The sequence below is a fragment of the Phocoena phocoena genome, chromosome 8, assembly GCF_963924675.1.
Source record: "Phocoena phocoena chromosome 8, mPhoPho1.1, whole genome shotgun sequence".
NCBI classification, from domain to species: domain Eukaryota; kingdom Metazoa; phylum Chordata; class Mammalia; order Artiodactyla; family Phocoenidae; genus Phocoena; species Phocoena phocoena.
The window spans coordinates 34887303-34908791 of NC_089226.1; the positions used below are offsets into that span (position 1 = coordinate 34887303).

The following is a 21489-nucleotide window of genomic DNA, read 5'->3' on the forward strand; positions in this document are numbered from 1 at the left end:
CTCCCAACTCTCCATCCCTGCTTTTCAACCTATACTTTCTCTTGCCCCTTATTCATGCTTCTCAGAATTTCTTCCTTGCCTTATGACTCATCATTACCTACATAATCCTTGGGTGATTATTTTCCTCCCCAGAGCTTCAAATTCATCTATACAATAATGAACCCCATAATGAACCCCAAATTTACTTTTAACTCAGTCATCTTTCTTACACTTTAAACATCTCCATCTGAGTGTGTCACAGATATCTGAAGCTCAACATGTGCATTATTGAGTTCAGTATTTCCCCACTCTGAATTGCACCCCCTACTTTATTCAGTATCCAAGCAAATGGCAATATCATCTACTCCATAAGCAAACTGAGACCTTGCTATTTCCTCTAAAACAAAATATTTAATCATTTACCAACTTCTATATATTTTATTGCCAAAAAACGTTTGAATCTGTCAGCTCCTGATGCCCTTCACTACTGTTATGCTTAATCCATTTTGTTTCCGTAAACCCAAACCAGTTTCCACTTTTATTAATATCTTATATTAATATGGAACATTTGTCACAAATAATGAACAAATATTGACATTTTATTTTTAACTGAAGTACATACTGTATTCAGATTTCCTTAATTTTTAAATATTTTTTTTCTGTTGCAAGATCCTATCCAGGGTAATGCATTACATTTATTTATTATGTTTCCTTAGTCTCCTCTTTCTGTGATGGTTTCTCCAATATTCTTGGTTTTTGATGACCTTGAAAATGTTGAGGATTACTGGCCAGGTGTTTCATAGAATGCTCCTCAGTTGGGATTTTTCTGATATAGAGACACAGGCTTTAGGAAGGAAAATTACAGAGGTGAGGTGCCATTCTTGTCACATTATATCTTGGGTAAATGCTATTACCGTTGGTGTTGACCTTGTTCATCACTAGGTTGATGTAGTCCTTATCACTTTCCTCTGCTGTAAAGCTACTTTCTTTATTCCGCTTTTCTATTCTGTACTTTTTGGAGACACGTCACTATGTGCAGTCCACACTTAAGGAAGGGGGAGCTACACTCCACCTCCTTGAAAACAAATCATCTAAATAAATTATTTGAAATTCATCTACATGGGAAGTTTGTCTATTCTTTTCATTATTCAATCACTTATTTATATCAATATGGACTTTTAAATTTTATTCTTTGGGTTGTAACTCAATACTTCTTTATTTTCTTACTCAAAATTTTCCAGTTTGGGCCATTAGGAACTCTTTTTTTTTTTTTTTTTTTTTACATCTTTATTGGAGTATAATTGCTTTACAATGGTATGTTAGTTTCTGCTTTATAACAAAGTGAATCAGATATACATATACATATATCCCCATATATCTTCCCTCTTGAATCTCCCTCCCTTCCACCCTATCCCACCCCTCTAGGTGGTCACAAAGCACCGAGTTGATCTCCCTGTGCTCTGCAGCTGCTTCCCACTAGCTATCTATTTTACATTTGGTAGTATATATATGTCCATGCCACTCTCACTTTGTCACAGCTTACCCTCCCCCCTCCCCATATCGTCAAGTCCATTCTCTAGTAGGTCTGTGTCTTTATTCCCATCTTGCCCCTAGGTTCTTCATGACTTTTTTTTTTTTTCTTAGATTCCATATATACTTGTTAGCATACGGTATTTATTTTTCTCTTTCAGTTGGTTCCTGTGTCCCTTTGACATTGGTTCCTCATATGTTTGCTTTTTGTTTACTGGTTTGTTTGCTTTAGCACCTCCTCACTTTCTGGCACAAGATATTCTAGGCTGATCAAGTATATTTCCTGCCCCAGTCCTAGAATCAGCCATATCTCCAAATAGCCCTGATTCTTTTAATTGGAGAATGGTATTAGAAGCCAAGATCGTGGCACTTTGTGTGCTGGTTTCTACTGCAGTACATTGCTTCTAGGCCTTCTCAGATGACAGAGAAAAATAAATATATATGTGTACACCTAGCCATGTATATATACATATCTATGAATACTTTTCATATGTAACTATATGTATCTACATTAAGCTAAACGTGACTTCATATTGAAGTCTCCAACTCTAATCCATACCACATGGATCATTCTAGCCTTCTTCTCTTGCTTATCTGTAACCTCCCACTCCATCAGTGAGACAGCTGGCTCCCACCATCCACCATGCATTGACTTAATTGTTTAATCCCATGCATAGGGGTTTTAGAGTTGCTAACACAGAGAATAAAGTTCTTAACTAGAGTACAGTGTCAAAGTACAGTTTTTTGTTTGTTCGTTTGTTTTTGCCTTTAGTTTTACAGATTCATTTCCAAAGTTACTTAAGTCAGTACCATTTTTCCCACACTCCCCTAAAGTGGAGGTTGTTTCATACATTTGTAATTCTCTTAGATTCTTTGTCACATTCTGCGTTTCATCCAGGGAGCCTCTAACCTCCTAGATTACTATTATTTTAATTTATGTACATTAAGGTTTACTCTGTGCTGTAAAGTTCTATTGGTTTTGATAAATGCATAATGTTATTCTTCCACCACTACAGTATCATACAGAATAGTTTCACCAAGCTGAAAAATGCCTATGCTTCCTTCACTCATTTAGTCATCCCCTGACTCCAACCCCTGGCAATCACTGATCTGTGCACTTTCTATAGTTTTTCCCTTTCCAAAAGGTCATATATATAAAATCATACAGTATGTAACCTATTCAGACTGGATTCTTTCACTTAGCAATATGCATAGAGTATTCATCCTGTGTTTGAATAACTTGATAGTTCATTTATTTTTATCACTGAGTAGTATTGCATTATATGGAATTTCTATGGTTTATTAACTTATTGAAGGGTATCTTGGTTATTTCTAGTTTTTGGTGATTATTATTAAAGCTCGTATAAACTTTTTTGTGTAGGTATTTTGTGTGCCATAAATTTTAAAATCAGTTAGGTAAATACCTAGGAGCCAAATGCTTGATTAGATGGTAAAATCAGTTAGCTTTGTAAACACTGCCAAACTATCTTCCAAGGTGGCTGTACCATTTTGCCTCCTTACCAGCAATTAATGAACTTCCTTGTTTTCTGCATCCTCAAGAGTAACTAGTATTGCTTTTACTTCCTCTTTTTTTTCTGGATCTTAGCCCTTCTGATATGTATAATGGTATCTCATTATTGTTTTAATTTTGAGTGCATTTTTAATATAAGGCTGTATATTCCTGTGAATGGTGTCAAAGTTTCATTGCTCTGAATAGCTAGTTTTTAAACTTAAGGTTGTGTAAGAGTTCTATATTTTCTAGTTAAACACACCCAAGATAATCCACCCATTAAAAAATGAATAAATAAAACAGAGAAGAAATACAGTCTGGGTCTTCTCTTATTTCTTCAATCGGTGTTGGTTCAAATAGCATCAACAATATAAAATGTGCTTATGACCTATGGCTTAATTACCCACATTTTCTGTAATAGTAATCAAGTTAGTGTACAAAATAGGTCCTGTTATGTAATACTCATAGACAAATAACCAGGGAAAACATTAATAATAAAATAAAATGTAAATATTGAATGTAAGTATCACCAAGTAACAAGAGCATAATAAAAGCTGTACTTCTAGAATAATTCGTTAAGTAAGGAGGTGGAGAAAGTGTTTCTTTTGTTTGTTTTTTTTGCGATACGCAGACCTCTCACTGTTGTGGCCTCTCCCGTTGCGGAGCACAGGCTCCGGACTCGCAGGCTCAGTGGCCATGGCTCACGGGCCTAGCCGCTCCGCGGCATGTGGGATCTTCCCGAACCAGGACACGAACCCGTGTCCCCTGCATCGGCAGGCGGACTCTCAACCATTGCACCACCAGGGAAGCCCCTGGAGAAAGGTTTTGAAAATAATTATCCTTGATAAGTGGTCCTTTCAGTATCTAATCAATTTTATTTAAACAGCTATCTACAGCAAATAAATTCATGTTTTAAATATCACTAATATGTATATATATGCTTCATATTAAATGCAGATGATTAAAAATCAGATCCCATGTAAAAATTAGAAACGTCCTTTGCTTTTGACTTTTTTTGTCTTTGTCTATAGTATTTGAAAAACAACTTACCTCCAGACTCAGCATCTTGTTTCATCAGAAAGACCAGCACCTAGATTCCCTTATGAGCTACAAATCTAGGCATCACAGATACCAACTCAAGCTGAGTATTTTTGTCTTTCAACACCATTATATAATACCTCCTTTGAAGTGACTGTTTATTTCGGAGAGTTAAGTTGGGCCAGCACATGAAAATAAAACTTTGGAGCGATATTACAATCTATCACTTCCTCCACCTAGCATTGTCAGATTAGTATATAAAAACACTGGACACCAGTTAAATTTAAATTTTAGATAAAATAGAATAACATATTGCATGGAACATACTATAAATAAAGTAATTATATGTTGTTTATTTGAAATTCAATCTTAACTGAGCATCATTCATTTCATCTTGCAAACCTACCTCCATTCCCCTCAGTTAGTTTATGAGTTCAAGAGGAGAATGACACTGAGAAGATAAAAGAGAGACCAGATCATCATGGAAGATGGTAATACTGGACAGAAAGAATGTAAGATAGGATAAAATATTTAAAGACTCTTTATTTCTTTTATAAGTGACCATAATCATGATAAACCAGGATGTTCATTTAACTTTCACTGTCTCTGAAACTATTCACTTATTTTTCATGTTTTCACAAATGTCTCTACCCATATTTTATAGAGGTGTGTATATATATATATATATATATATATATATATATATATATATATATATATAATGATGATTTAGATTGTAAATGAAAGTCAATGAGATGGGATGGACACTTATTTTGTTAACATTTATATGGTATTTTTATAAGCACCTTATTATATGTGACTTTTTGTGGTACTAACAGAGGTTTAAGGGTTGTTGTCTCTTTCTTGTTGTTGAAAAGATGAATCTTGATATAAATTTAAATGAACACATGAGGATATAATTAATGAAGACCTTTATATATTTTTGTTATTTGATACGTAAGGCGGGTTTTTTACCTGAAAGACACCCAGTGACTGACAGAAACAGAATAAATTTCCAAGAGGAGGCCATCCTTGGTGACTAGGATCACCTGAGTCCCAGTGTATTTAGCAGCTCTGACGTTTCTTCATTAAAGAATGCCCTGTTGAGACAGATAACAATTTTCAAAAACAGAGAAAAGAAAATAAACAAACAAAAAGGTAAAAAAACAAAAACAAAATCAAAACTCTCATAATAAAATGATAAATAACTTTCATTGCAAACGTCAGATTAATATATACTTGGACATTGACAACCATAATAAAGTTTCCATTAGAATTAATTTAATGCACAACACAAAAACTTCGGAAAAGTGATAAACTTTCTCTGTCACATTTACTTATACTAAATACTCCCTTACAGATAATAAAAACATCAGGTTCTAATGGGAATAATTATTCCTCACAGGGAATGTATAATAGTTATATTTATTACGTTAGACAAATTATTGGACTAGAAAAATAGGGTAGAAGAACCAGTTACATCAATATATACTCCTCTGGTCTAGAACATAACTAATTATCAGTTAAGCAAGTGATTTTACACATTGTGTCTGTAGCTCATCTAAACCTCTACAGGGAATTTTTCTCATTTAATTATTAATGTCAACTGCCTTTGTTTATAACTCCTGTGATTATCTGTACTGTGTTATAGTTCCCTCCTTCTGTGAGTTATTTTCTCAGCATCCTTTGCTAGCCAGAACCTAAGGGAAATAAGGATTTTCATGAATATTTAACATTTTTTGTCTAATGCCATTTTTATAACAATAACCACTATAGCACATTAATGTCCTTTGATTCCTTTATCTGTCCTGAAAGATACAATAAGCATAAAAATACAAAATTCTCGCCTGAAAATTAATATGGAAAAACTTGACAAATGTGTACTAGAAATTCCTATAATAGACAAGTAACTTCTGAGTTTTCAGGTGTCAGTTACTGGTGTCCTTCTTGGCCAAAAGCAACTAAATTGAGAAATAATTGTACAGTGTGTTGATGATTTAAAATAACAATTGCTTCTTTGCAACTTGTTCCTCCAATAGACTTAGAGGTTCAGGCTATTTCTATCTTTTAGGAAATATCTTAAAAATATAGACAAGCATTTCTCCCTTAGTTAGGTCATAATTCAATACAGATGTACCCAAAGAGGGAAAGCTTTTCTTAATGAATCTTCCACCTGAATGTTAGTTCCATTTTATTTATATTTTAAAATCTAAGCCTTGAAAACCTACTTTAATTACAAGGTTATGGATTACTAATGGAAAAGAAAGTTAATGACTTAATAATGGTTGATTCACAGACACCCCCTTCAAAAAAGATATTTTTCATCATCGTTTTTCTTCCAAGTAAATATCAGAAATAAATACAATTTAAAGCACAAAAAAGACCTTATCACTACTTTTTACAGTTTAAAACATTATTATTTATATACTGCCTTTTACCAGAAAGGAAAAGAAGAAAATCAGCACTTCACACATAACAATTAGAGACTTAAAGTTGCTAGAAAAACAATTATGATTCATGAAAACTGCATATTTAAATTAGTGAATTCTCAATCCATTGATGAAATTGGCCTTTCACAGACTGTGAGTTCTAAGACATTAGTGCAGTTTTGCTTAACTTTTTTTGATGAGCTTCTGCTCAGTCCACGTCCTGAAAACTGGTACTTTCCCTCTCTATTTACAATGTCTTCTGTTGTCTTAAATATTCTTCATCAACAAATGCAAATATTTTCAGAGCACTTAAATGTTATACACTGGGAATGTCAAAGAGAAAATACACATGTGTGTGCACATGCTCATACACACACACACATACACAGAAGTTAACCATAGGCTACAAGCCAGATAAGCAGGACAATGTAAGTGTAACATAGATACAGAGCTATCAAAAGGGGAATATATTTGTAAGGATGACAAGAGTTGGGAATAGTACAGAAGCATCTTTAGCAAAAATTCAATAAGATATTGAGCTTAGACAGATATCTTACTTTTGTATGGAATGGCCGTGAGCACATGGATAAATAAGCCATTATCAGAGAGTGATCCACACCGAATAAATCAACACAGAGTAAAGGGACAGCCAGCTGCCAGAAGCTAGACAAGGCTATTTTTTTTTTTTTTTTTTTTTCGGTACGTGGGCCTCTCACTGTTGTGGCCTCTCCCGCTGTGGAGCACAGGCTCCGGACGCACAGGCTCAGCGGCCATGGCTCACGGGTCCAGCCGCTCCGCGGCATGTGGGATCTTCCCGGACCGGGGCACGAACCTGTGTCCCCTGCATCGGCAGGCGGACTCTCAACCACTGCGCCACCAGGGAAGCCCAAGGCTATTTTTGTAAGGGTTCATGGAAGGCATTTCTGATAAGATGACATTTGGGCTCAGTATTCATGTTTCAACATACCATTGTAGAATAAGCCTTATATTCCAGGCACATTTTTTTCAGTTCTCAAATAAAAATAGTACAGTGAATTTTATAACTAAAATAATCCACTTTACATTAAAACTTTTTCAAAGAGAAAAAAACCTGCATGTGTGTGAGTGTGTGTGTGTGTGTGTGTGTGTGTGTGTGTGGATGTTTTCATTTTCAAACATCAGTGCTTGGTCCTTGGGGCCTAAATGCAAAAAATAATAGTTCTTCAAAAGCCATTCTTTCTAAGATGCCTAACTGAGATTCTTTCCTTTTACTGGCTTACTTTCTTCTCATTCTCTCTCTCTCTCTCAATCACTCTCTCAAGTAAAGAAAGAAGTAAATAAAATAATCTTTAGGTTCCAAAATATGTAAATTTGTATATGCTTCTCTTGAAAAGACAATTATTCCATGACTTTAATAAAATCCTTGTATCAAAGTGATAAAATAATGTAATTAATCAGACATACATTAAGGTCCTACTGCATTCCAAGTTAAATTATAATCAGTTAATAAATGTTACTAAAGCATTTTAAGGTGTATATTTTAGAAATACCTTAATGGAAACTGACAGATGTACATTAAACTGTTATTTATCAAGGGATTGAAAAGTCAGAACTACTAAGTTGCTTACTACTAATTGGATATATTATTTTTTAAAAAACAATTTTTGAAAGAGCTTATTTCAATGTTTAGAATATATACCTATCATCATCTGTGATAATCAGATGTATGAAATGACATATTACTTTGCATTTTTTCCTTAATTATCACAAATATTTGCAAGTAAAGTAAAATAAGTAGAGCATCGTATTAGTACTAAGTCATAAATTATAAACAATACATGCATTGTGCAGTTGAATGCGTAGGCAAGTACTTAAAAACATCACTCCTTAACTGGAGTCTAAAATAGGATTGCTAAACATATGTTAAAATTACTCAAGTGATAGTATGCTGCCACCTGAATGCAAGTTAGCTTTTCTTCTTAAAGATACATAGAGGAAACCGCCTTGTTTATGACATGTGTATGTGAGTGTGCATAAAGAGAGGGAAATGTCGAGAGAGAGATTTCTATTAATGCCTACTAATCTCTCTCTCCTGTTTTATAGCAACGGTTTCCTTCAGTTTGGCCTCTTACTGGCTTTTCACACAACAGTCAGAATTACGTTTTAAAACATAAATCAGGCTTCATCATTTCCCTGTTTCAGTGGTTTATTCTTTTTTTTTGCGGTACGCAGGCCTCTCACTGTTGTGGCCTCTCCCATTGCGGAGTAACAGGCTCCCGACGCACAGGCTCAGCGGCCATGGCTCACGGGCCTAGCCGCTCCGCGGCATGTGGGATCTTCCCGGACTGGGGCACAAACACGTGTCCCCTGCATCGGCAGGCGGACTTTCAACCACTGTACCACCAGGGAAGCCCTTCAGTACCTACTGTATTTTTCTTCTTAGCAATTATCAGTGCTTGAAGTTATGCTATTTATTTGTTTATAATTATCTTTTTCTCCTATTAGAATGTGATATCCATGAAAGCAAGAATTATTGTCTTGTTCATCTTTGTATACCCAGCATCTAGAAGAGAATCTGCTTGGTTTTAGTAGGTATTCAATAACTATTTTGAATAATAATTAATGAATAAACTGGAGCCTCTAGTAAGTAGATTATTTGGCGCAAGATAATAGAAAAATTATTATCCCTTAAATTTCCATGATACTAACAACAGCTACCATTTATGAAATTCTATGTTCCAGGCATTGTGTCATGCACTTTACTTACACAACCTCTGTTAACTAACTTGACATCTCTTATTGATGAAGGTAACTTTCCCCAAAACACACAACTAGTAAAAGGACTGGGGTAAGCATAAGGTTGACTTTTAAATTACATCATCTCTTACAGAACTCCACAGCTATTTCTACAAAAGTCTCCAGAAACCCTCTTATCTGACACAATTGGAACTGGTACTGAGTTAGTAAAAAAATTATTTAAAAAAGTCTTACACATATACCTGAAAGGTTGTCATTTAACTAATATGATTTAACTCTATATTCTTTGACCTATCTTAGTATATAGGAATGAGATTTTTTTTTTATCATCGATATTCTGGTGAAAAATTATTTTATCTCAACATCATGAGTCTTTTTCAATGAAAGTCTTGTCTAATGCATAATATACAATTTTTAATTTCTTTAGAGTGTTATAAGAACGTGAAGTTGTCTAATGACAGCAGAATTGAGGTTTTTTATTATTTTTATACAGTTGTTTCACACACATTTAATTTTATAGCATATCCTAAGTCACTCATTTTATTGTTTGTCTAAGACTATTACCTTCTGCTTTATTTTGTGTTTTATCCTTTTTTTTTCTTAGAACCAAATGCTCTCACTCTTGGTACACTTATATGCGTTGATCTGCATAATGTTTATTTGAATTACCTAATTACATCAACATGTACAACCTCCACAGACGGATGACACTACACACCTGAATCCTGGTAAGTATACAACTTATGCAGTGACAGTGAGTAAACTAGAGGTGAGCCTACTTAACCATCAACATCTAAATAGTTCTGCATTATTTTCATTTATGGAGACAATAAAGGTTGCTAGTTACTTGGCAAATTAGAACAATAGAGGTTGAGTAAAAGTGTTCTGCTCCAGTTAGCATGTGACAGAGCTGCAATATGAAGGACTTGGATGTAAATTTTAGTGAAAGGAGTAAGATAATCAAATATCTCTTTTTCTGTGTACCTTATTCTCCACCTCAGCAATGACTCTTGCTAAGACTGAAGCTAGTGACACTTTTGTTTGGAAGATGCCCTTTAAAGGTTGAGCAAGGCCAGGATGGGACTCACAGTAAAGAATCATTAAAAAAAAAAAAAAAACTTTATGGGAAGTTGTATTCTAGATGCTCTTAAAGTTTTCTAGCTCAATGTACCTGAACAAAACAATAGATAATAAAATGTTGCCAAAGATCTAGCAAGAACAAATAAAAAGAATGTGTGTTGGTCTTGTTAATGTTTACTATCATATATTTTTGAGGATCCAGCAGCAGTGTCAGGAGGTGGATACACAGAATTCTTGCTTTCAAACATAACCAGAGTAAATAATGATATTGTGAATCACAAGAAAATAAATTATATTTTGTGTTCTGGACAAAATGGTATGGGTTGTAGATGGAAGGCTGAGCTCATAGTGTTTACATATCGTGAAGATATTCTTTAACACAGTTTGCTACAGTGTGTTCTATTTCTCTCATCTTTTTTAATCTAAGAACTCTTGATCTCAACAGACCCTTCCTGTGGAAAAAGGTACAGTAAGGTTTTAAAAAGGGTCAGCACTCGTCTTCTGACACCTCAAAGCAACTTTGTAATTTTATTTAAAACACAAATGTAGAGAAAAGATATGACTCAAGAGTATTTAATAGTACATAGTGTACTTAGTCGAGACAGAGACTAAAAAAAAAAAAAAAAAGACAGTGACTCTAGGAATCTGGTGTCAGAAATATTCCATGATTCCTGTTCCTGGCGATAGACATGAGGAAAGGGTGAAGACAGAACTATGGCTCATTCGGCCTGACACCAGCCTCCATGTAAATTCTGACAAGAGTTGTGTTAGGATTCTAAGTACGATACCCTTTCTGGTAATTGGGAAATAGACACAATGACAAATAATACATGACCTTTTTAAAATAATATAAAATACTTCTAAATGTCTCAATGAACTAGTTTAGAAGGAAAAACTTATTAAATATCAAAACTAGATAAAAATAGCAAGTTGAGCAATGAAGCTAACTTTCACCGTGAGGCTATTCATCAAATCTCAGTGAACTTCAGATTGATGTTCATGGCTTCTCTGAGAGAGTGGGACCAAAATCAAAGCTTAGGGTCTACATAAGATGGATCTTCAAATAGGAAACTCGTTATATCTAGGATTCCAAAAAGCTTCAAGATTATAGTCAGGGTGAATTAGAAATATGTCTCCAGAGAGATACTCTACCCAGAGAAGAGTAAAAGAAAATATTAAGTCTTAAACCATAAGACTGAATGTAAAAAAAAAAAAAATCTCATAGTGAAAACTTCATAATCAATATTCACAAAATATACAGGCAAACAAATCAGTATAAATGAGAAGGAAATGAAGCAATAAATGTCAGAATCTGACTTGCAAAGAATTCAGATATTTGACATTTTCAACACAAATCATCAAACAAATGTATACGATCTGATTTTAAACATAAAGGAATTAACATTATGCAAAAGAAGAAATAGAGATGAAGAAATTATCTAGAATGCAGCCCAGAAAGGCAAATGGATGGAAAATATGAAAAGAAGGTAAAGAGAATGAAGCATAGAGTAAGAATATCTTATATGTCTAATCAAATTTCCAGAAAGAGGCAAAGAATGCAATATGTGAAGAGATAGATATTTCTAAAAATTTCCAGAACTGATGAAATGTATCAATTTTTTTATGAACACCAGAAAAAAACAAGAAGAATGAAGTCCTAGATAAATCATAGTGAAAACTGTGAACACCAAAAGCAAAAAAAAAGAGCAAGAGATAAAAAAAAGCATTAATTATAAAAGTGGAAAATCAGACTCTCAGTTGATTTAATGATAGTAGTAATGGAATCCAAAAAAAAATTGGAATAATGTGTTGGTAAGAAGGAATAGTGAATCTGGATGTCTTCTTTGGAAAAATGTATATTTGGGTCATCTGCCCATTTTTTTAATTGGGTTTTTTCATTTTCATGGTGTTGAGTTGATGAGTTATTTGTATATTTTGTATATTAACTCTTTATTAGATATATTGTTTGCAAATATCTTCCCCCTTTCAGTAGGTGACTTTTTCATTTTGTTGATAGTTTCCCTCACTGTGCAAAATCTTTTTAGTTAGATGCAGTTCCATTTGTTTATTTTTGCATTGTTGTCCTTGCCTTAGGAGACAGATCAAAATAATATTGCTGAAATCAATGTCAAAGATCATACTGCTTATGTTTTCAGGTGCTACATTTAAGTCTTTAATCCATTTTGAGTTAGACATTTTTCCAAAGAAGACATACAGATGGCCAACAGGCACTTGAGAAGGTACTCAACATTGCTAATCATCAGGAAACTTTAAATCAAAACCAAAATGAGGGCTTCCCTGGGAGCGCAGTGGTTAAGAATCTGCCTGCCAATGCAGGGGACATGGGTTCAAGCCCTGGTCTGGGAAAATCCCACATGCCACAGAGCAAATAAGCCCGTGTACCACCGCTACTGAGCCTGTGCATCTGGAGCCTGTGCTCTGCAACAAGAGAAGGCTGCGACAGTGAGAGGCCCACTCACTACGATGAAGAGTGGCCCCCGCTCACTGCAACTAGAGAAAGCCCTCGCACAGAAACGAAGACCCAACACAGCCACAAATAAATAAATAAATGTATTTTTAAAAAACCGAAAATGAGATATCACTTCACACCTGTCAGAATGGTGATCATCAAAAAGACAACAAATAACAAATGGTGAGGATATGAAAAAAAGGGAATGCTTGTGCACTGTTTGTGGGATTGTAAATTGGTGTAACCACTATGGAAAACATTATGGAGATTCCTCAAAAAATTGAAAACAGAACTACCATAATACCCAGAAATTCCACTTCTGGGTATTTATCTGAAGAAAAGAAAAACTCTAATTTGAAAAGATATATGTACCTCAATGTTTATTGAAGCATTATTAACAACAGTAAAGATATGAAAGCAACCTAAGAGCCTACAAATAGATGAATAGATAAAGAAGATGTGGTATATATATATATATATATATATATATATATATATATATATATAAACTCAGCCATTAAAAATGAAATCTTGTCATTTGCAACAACATGGATGGATTTAGAGTGTGTCATGCTAAGTGAAACGAGTCAGACAGAGAAAAAAATACCATATAACCTCACTTAAATGTGAATCTAAAAAAATCCAACAAAACAAACAAAACAAAACAGACTCATAGGTACAGAAAACAAAAGGATGGTTGCCAGAGGTGGGGCTGGTGAGTGAAATAGGTGAAGGGGATTGAGAGGTACAAACTTCCAGTTATAAAGTAAATAAACCATTGGGATACAATATACAGCACAAGAGATACTGCCAATATTACATAACTTTGTATGGGGACATTGTTGCAAGTCATTGTAGCATCATTTTGTAATGTATGTAAATGTCAGATCAATTTGCAGTATACCTGAAACTAACATAATGTTGTATGTTGACTGTATTTCACTAAAAAAAGAAATAATTGTCAATGTATAATTCTGAATAGTGAAAATGTCTTAAAGGACGTGAGTTAAATAAAGTTCTTTCTACTCAATCAATAACCAAGAGGTCAATTATATCTTAATAAAACTGGGGAAACATCTGAATTTGTCAAAAATAAACCTTTATTGAGAAAAATAATAAATGATATTTATTAAATAGAAGGACAAAAAGTAATTGCAGAGGGAATCTCTGAAATGTATAAAAGGAACATAACAGAAGCTAACTCATATAATATAATATTTGCAATATGCCAGGTATTGTTCTAAGTACCTTACCTTGGGAATTCATTTAATATATAGAGCTCTATGAGATAAATCTAATATTCTCATTTTAAAGATGAGATATGTGAGGTAAAAAGAGGTTAAGTAAATTTTCTAAAATTACACAGCTATAGAGTACACTTGAGATTTATATCTAGATAGTCTGGGTACAGAGTCTATGACTTTAAACAACAGACTATACTGCCTGAAAAAATAGTCAGGAAAAAAATATGGTATGAGAGAAAGTTTAAGAAAAGATTGGCTTACATGTGCCTTGGTAACGATTTTTTGGATATGACACCTAAAACACAAGCAACAAAATAAAAAATAAACAAGTGGGACTACATTAAACTAAAGATCTCTGTACAGCAAAAGAAACTTTCAATAAAGTGAAAATATTTTCTGATTCTTCCTTGTAGAATGGGAAAAAATATTTACAAACCATATATTTGATGAGGGCTTAATATCTAAAATATATTTTAAAATTCATGCAACTCAATAGCACAAAAAGAAGCAATTAAAAAATGGGCCAAGGATCTGAATAGATATTGTTCCAGAGAGGATATATGAAAGGCTAACATGTACACGAGAAGCAGCTCAACACTACTAGTCATTAGAGAAATGAAAATTAAAACCACAGTGAGATATCACCCCATATCTGTAAGAAGGGCCATCATGAAAGACAAATAACAAATGCTGGCGTGGGTGCGGAGAAGAGGAAATCCTTGTGTACTGCTGGTAGAATTGTAAATTGGCACAGCCATTATGGAAAATAGTATGGAGGATCCTGATACCACATGATTCAGTAATTCCACTTCTGATATATAGCCAAAGGAAACAAAAGCACTAACTCGAAAAGGTATTTGCACCCCCATGTTCACTGCAGCATTGATTACAATAGCCAAGACATAGAAACTACCTAAATGTCCACTGATAGGTGAATGGATAAGGAAGTTGTCATATTATCTTATATTTATATATATTGCTATATATAATATATAAAAATATATATGTTATATATTTATATATGATATATATATTTATATATGATATATATAAATATATATGCTATATATATAGGATATGTATCACAACATACATATAATCACAACTTATGTCTTATATATATGAATATTATTCAGACATAAAGAATGATGAAATCCTGTTATTTGTGACAACACAGATGGACCTTGAGGGCATTATGCTAAGTGAAATAAGTCTGACAGAAAAAAAGTACTGTATGATCTCACTTATATGTGAACTCTAAAACAAAAACAAACTCACAGAAAAAGAGATCAGATGTGTGATTACCAGAGGCAGAGGGTGGAGATAGGGGGAATTAGAGGAAGATGCTCAAAAGGTAAAAGCTTCTGATTTAGGATAAGTAAGTACTACTAGGACTGTAATGTACAACATGATGATTATGGTTAACCTTGTTGTAGGATATATAGGAAAGTTGTTAGGAGAGTTAATCCTAAAAGTACTCATCACAGGGAGAATTTTCTTTTGTTTCTTCTTTCTTTTCTTTTTATTGTATCTAGATGAGATGGTGGATATTAGCTGAACTTGTGGTAATCACTTCACAATATATGTAAATCAAACCATCATATTGTTATGCCTTAAAGTTATACAGTGATATATGTCAACTATATTACAATAAAATTGAAAGGAGAAAAGAATAAATGGAAAACAAAGATTGTTTTAATTAAGCAACAATAATCATGTCTTGTGGGTTAAAATGTAAGGCAAATAAAGTTAAAATACATGAAGTAGCATAAAAAATCTGGAGAGAAGTGACTGAAGTTAAATAGTTCAACAGTTTATGTATATTCAGAAGGAAAGTAAGATATTAATTTATTTTTTTTATAAAATGTCAACGTTAAATTTTCTAGTTTAACTGCTAACAAAATAGAAATTTGTCAGAAAATGAATCTATTTATATTCAGTATAAATATTTACCATCTCCTACTGTTTAGTAATGAAGAAAACTTTTATATTTAAAACTCTTACACAGAATTTAGCACATACACAACTTTCTGCATGTCCTTTAAAACAGAAACCTTAATTGTTTAGTCTAACATTAGAGGCTCTCCACAGTTTCACTCAAAGTACACATCTTGTCATATCTTCTACTACTCCACCTCAAACATTTTGGAGCCCAGCTAATGGAAATAATTTTTCCTTTGCAAATCTATCTAATTCCTGTTGTATATCTTCGAGGAAAACTTACCCACACATTCCTCAGCATAAAATTCCTTATTTCAAAATATCTAGGATGGCATAAAATAAATTATTAAGTTGCTTAATTAAGGGCATGCAAAAGTTTTAATTTGAGTGTATTTGGGGTATCAGGCTGCAGTGATAAGGCCAGAATGGCTGCACACTAATGCCCAGGAAGGAGAAACAGGGAATCAAATCTGTGAGTTACATAAGACCAGATCTCAAAGTATTCATAGGTTTGAGAAAGGAGTTTGAATTTTATTATAAACATCATCTTGATAAATATAAACTATTCCTATCACATAATTCAATTTCTAAAGTTCTCAGATACTTTCCAATAATATCTAATTTTCCATACAGAGTACACAGGAACACATGACACTCTGTTTTTACAGATTGGATGACAGGTGTGAAAAAGTGATGGCACTTGCCTAACCTCTCCATAATTCAATGCCAGCAACAGGACTAGCACTCCTGTCTTCTGATTCCTGGTCTAGAGAGCTAAATATTATCTGCAAGTTGCCTTTTCCATTTTCTACTGATGAGAAAATGTATTTTAAATTCATAGTTGTTGTAGAATTTAAGAGAATACATTTTCATATATTTTAGGAGAGGTTCTTCTTGAAAAAATGAGTGGAATGACTTGTAACTTGAAACTTGGTTTCTTGCAATGATAGGTTCTCAGTGAAGGGCAAAATGTGTGAATGATGGAAAAGGGGGCCAGAGTTATTGGATGCCGTCCTGGAAAACAAACCGTGAAAGCAGTTCACGTTCAAGGTTCCACATGGACAGGTAAGTCAACTAAATTCTGTGTAAAAGAGTTATAATTTCATGGGCTTCCCTGGTGGCGCAGTGGTTGAAAGTTTGCCTGCCAATGCAGGGGGCACAGGTTCGTGCCCTGGTCCAAGAATATCCCACATGCCGTGGAGCGGCTGGGCCCATGAGCCATGGCCGCTGAGCCTGCGCGTCCGAAGCATGTGCTCCACAATGGGAGAGGCCACAACAGTGAGCAGCCTGTGTACCGCAAAAAAAAAAAAAAAGGAGTTATAATTTCAGGTGTATGTATTCTTTACCACCAAACCGTGAGAGGTGGCAAAGATTTAAAATGAGTATAAATCTGTTTCCTGATTAATTAAAGTCAGCCTCTGAGAGGGAGCTTGAAAAGCTGGACAGGTAGGACAGTGTAAGAAGACACTGAGGAAACCCAAAGAATCTTGAGTACTGAAGGTTTTCTTTATATAGCAACATGGTATGAATACAATTTTAGCATTATTGTCTCTAGAAAGATATATGGAACCATTATTCATCTTGGTATTTAATTTTCTTCTCATTTATTCAACTATGAAAACAAGAATCTTTTGAAGACATTTAAAATGTTAGTGTGCTCCCTTGGTCTTGGCTAAATTGAGTTTTTAATGACTTACTTAAAATTTAACCTGTATCTTCTCAGAAAATCGGCACTTTGAATCATTATTGTCAGCTGGCAGTTGATACCACCAGGCTAAACTGCATTTAAAGAATGTCTTGTTATAGGCACATGGTTAAAAGGGAATAGTAGATAGTTCCAAGGCAATGTTTGAAACAGCTAAGAGCAATCTCCTCAGGAATCATATACATCTTTTTCTTCATTTCCATATTAAGTTATTTTGCATGAAATATTCAAATTCTCTAAAGACAAGGGAAATATGGCTGATAAAAGACCAAAAAACAAAACAAAACAAACAAACAAAAAACATCTAAACCAAAGAAAGAAACAAACAAAAACTTGGAAATATGTCCCATATAAATGTATAGTGCTGTTATAAAACATTAGGTAGCTCCCTGGTGGAATTTTACTTGCCATATGACAAGAATGCGTAAGTGTGGTTTTCTATGTTGTTGACTGACCGGGGACTTATAAAGAAACAAAGAATGAAAAGAGACTATAGGGAAGTGCAGTGGATATTTTTATATCTCAAAACTTTAATCTGAATGACTATTACTGACTTTTTTTCCACACAGTAACTACTGAGAAGAAACGTGATCAAGTCAATAGGGACTAGTAAGGAAAGTGAAGAAACCTAAATTCTGGGCAAAGCCAAGTCCCTGCCTCCCTCTGCCATAACTTCTTCAATCATGGCAGCACCAGCTTTTCTGGACTCTCAGCATCTAGTTACCTGATTTTGTTAAGGCCTTTGAAGACTCACAGATAAAAAGTTTAAAAACCCAAAATGGACATCAATGTTTCCCCACATTGTTACCCTCAATCAGTGAAATGGCTTTGAAAATTCTTAATTTTCAGTTTATTTCAGCATCAAGCATTTATTACAGTTCACAGAGTTGCAAACATAAGTTATCAAAGACAAGATGCACTTCAATTAATTCTACTCCTCATCAACAGATAACTTGGGGAGAATTTATACAAGTGTCCAGAACTTGCCAGGACTAAGAGATTCAGAGTCCATGTAACACCATACTAGCTGATACAGGTCCCATGGGACCTGCTTCAGTTTCAGTCAAATGAGTAAAAGTGGATTATCATAGTCTAGTAACTGAAAGAATTGGAAAGTGTAAGATCAGGTCATGTAATGGAAACTTTTTTGTAGAGTTAAGTTGCTAGGCTTAGTTTGTATTTAAGTTATTTATAGCTATTCTAAGCTATTACAAATAGCCTTAAATGTATTAAATCAAGATACTTTTCACATTCAAGTATAATAAGAATTTGCATCTTTTGACATTTTACCAAGCCAACAAGATAGTACTTTATTTTGGGGGAAAGACGTCCTTAAATTGAGTTTTCACATAAGTGAAGTGAAGAAATTAGGGAAAGTTAAGCAGATTGATTAATTTCATAATCTAAAATAAGTAGCATAAGGCTTCCCTGGTGGTGCAGTGGTTGAGAGTCCGCCTGCTGATGCAGGGGACACAGGTTCGTGCCCCGGTCTGGGAAGATCCCACATGCCGTGGAGCGGCTGGGTCCGTGAGCCATGGCCTCTGGGCCTGCATGTCTGGAGCCCGTGCTCCGCAATGGGAGAGGCCACAGCAGTGAGAGGCCTGCGTACCACAAAATAAATAAATAAATAAATAAATAAAATAAAATAAGTAGCATATCATATATTACAATTGATTTTTATTTATTTATTTTTATTTTTTGGTCACACCACGCACCTTGCAGGATTTTAGTTCCCTCACTAGGGATTGAATCCAGGCCAATATAGTGAAAGTGCTGAGTCCTAACCACTGGAATGCCAGGGAATTCCCTACTACTGATTTTTATACACTACTTGTTTTGAAATAATTATAGGTTCACAGGTAGTTGAAAAAAAAAAAAGTACAAGAAGGTCCTGAGTTCTGTGCAACTTTTACCTCTCCTCCCCCAATTTTAGTTAGCATCTTACATAGTTATAGAACAGTATAAAAACCATGAACTTGGTATTGGTACAATCTCCAGAACTTATTCAAATCTCATCATATTACATGCTTTCATTTGTGTGTGCATGTGTGTGTTTGTGTATTTCTATGTGATTTTATCACATACCTAGCATCACGTAACTACCACCCCAATCAAGATGCAGAACTGTTCCATCATCACAAGGCTTCCTCGTGCTTTATCGCTTCCTCCACTATCTCCCTGTCTTTGAAGCCTAATCCCCAGAAACCGCTAATCTGTTTTCCATCTCTATAATTACATTATTTCAGAGTGTTATATAAATAGAATCATGCAGCAGGAAACCATTTGAGATTGGCTTATTGCTCAGCATACTTCCCTTGAGATTCATCTAAATTGTTACATGTATTCTTCGGCATTGCTGAGTTGTATTTAGGGTGTGGATTTATCATAATTTGTTTATTCAACCACTGAAAACATTTGGATCGTTCCCAGTTTTGGATATTGTAAAAAAACTACTATCGATATTTTTGTAAAGCTTTTTAAGTGAGCATAGCTTTTTAATTTCTGTGGGATAAATGAGAAAGGTTGCAACTGCTGGGTTATCTGTTAAATCCATTTTCAGTTTTTTTGTTTAAATACCAAACTAATTTTTCAGAATGGTCATACATTTTAAATTCTCACCAGAAATGCTGAGTGGTCCATTTCTTTGCATTCTTACCATGCTTTGGTGTTATTATTATTTTTTTATTTTAACTATTCCAATTAATGTATAGTAATAACTTATAGTATCTTTAATTTGCATTTATTTAATGGGTAATGATGTTGAACAACTTTTTTACATTCTTACTTTCCATCTATATATCCTCTTCAGTGAAATGTCTGTATCTCTTATTCGTTTTCCAACTAGGTTGTTTATATTTTTACTATTGAACTTTAAAAGTTCTTTATACATGCTATATACGGGTCTTTAGTCAGATATGTGGTTTACAAATATTTCTCCCAGCCTGTAGCTTGTCTTTCCATCCTCTTAACAGGGTCTTTTATTGACCAAAACCATGTTGATGAGGTTCAATTTATCGATTGTTCCTTTTATGGATTGTGATTTTGGTGTCAAGTCTAAAGACTCTTCACCTAGTCCTAACTCCCAAAGGATATCTAACTGCTCTGGCACCATTTGTTGAAAAGGTTACCCTTCCCCATTAATTTCTTTTGCATTGTTTTAGAAATTCAGCTTGGCATATTTTTGTGGGTCTGTTTCTATATTCTGTTTCTGTTCCACTGACCCATGTATCTAACCCTTTGTCACACTCCCTAGATTGGTGTATCTTTATATTAAGTCTTAACATAAGGAAGAGTGATTACTCTCACCTTATTCTTTTTCAGAGTTGTTTTAGCTGTTCTACCTCCTGTGACTTTCCATATAAGTTTTGAGGTAAACTTTCTATGTCTGCAAGGAAATCATGCATGGCTTGTGATAGGAATTATGTTACACTCATAGATAGATTTGGGGACATTTGACATTTTTACTATGCTCATTCTTCCTGTCAATGAACAAGTTATACCTCTCCTGTTATTATATCCTCTTTGATGTCTTTCACCACATTTTGTAATTTTCAACATACAAATCATAACATGTTTTGTTAGATTTATAACTATCTCATTTTCTTTAGCTACTAATGATTAGCTTCCATAATCATGTGAGTCAGCTCCTTATAATGTCTCTCTCTCTCTCCATACAGTTACTGGCTTCCTTATATTCTTAGCACAATACCTACATAATCTGCTGCAAGAATTCTACATTGTATAAATAGCATATTTAATTAATATATGTTTAAATATACATCTTTTAATAACTGATGATTTCAGAATATGCTGATTCAGAATATCTT

At 34.1% G+C, this 21489-nt stretch overlaps 1 protein-coding gene across 1 annotated transcript in view; it reads right to left on the bottom strand.

Annotated features, from left to right (window-relative positions):
- The window catches only part of CNTN5 (contactin 5), a 1437259-nt gene that overhangs the window by 820021 nt on the left and 595749 nt on the right, over positions 1-21489 (bottom strand). Inside the window, exon 3 of the mRNA XM_065881340.1 lies at positions 5033-5157. Coding sequence (XP_065737412.1) covers positions 5033-5087 — 55 coding nt within the window. The 5' untranslated portion in view covers positions 5088-5157. The remainder of the gene's footprint in view (positions 1-5032; positions 5158-21489) is intronic.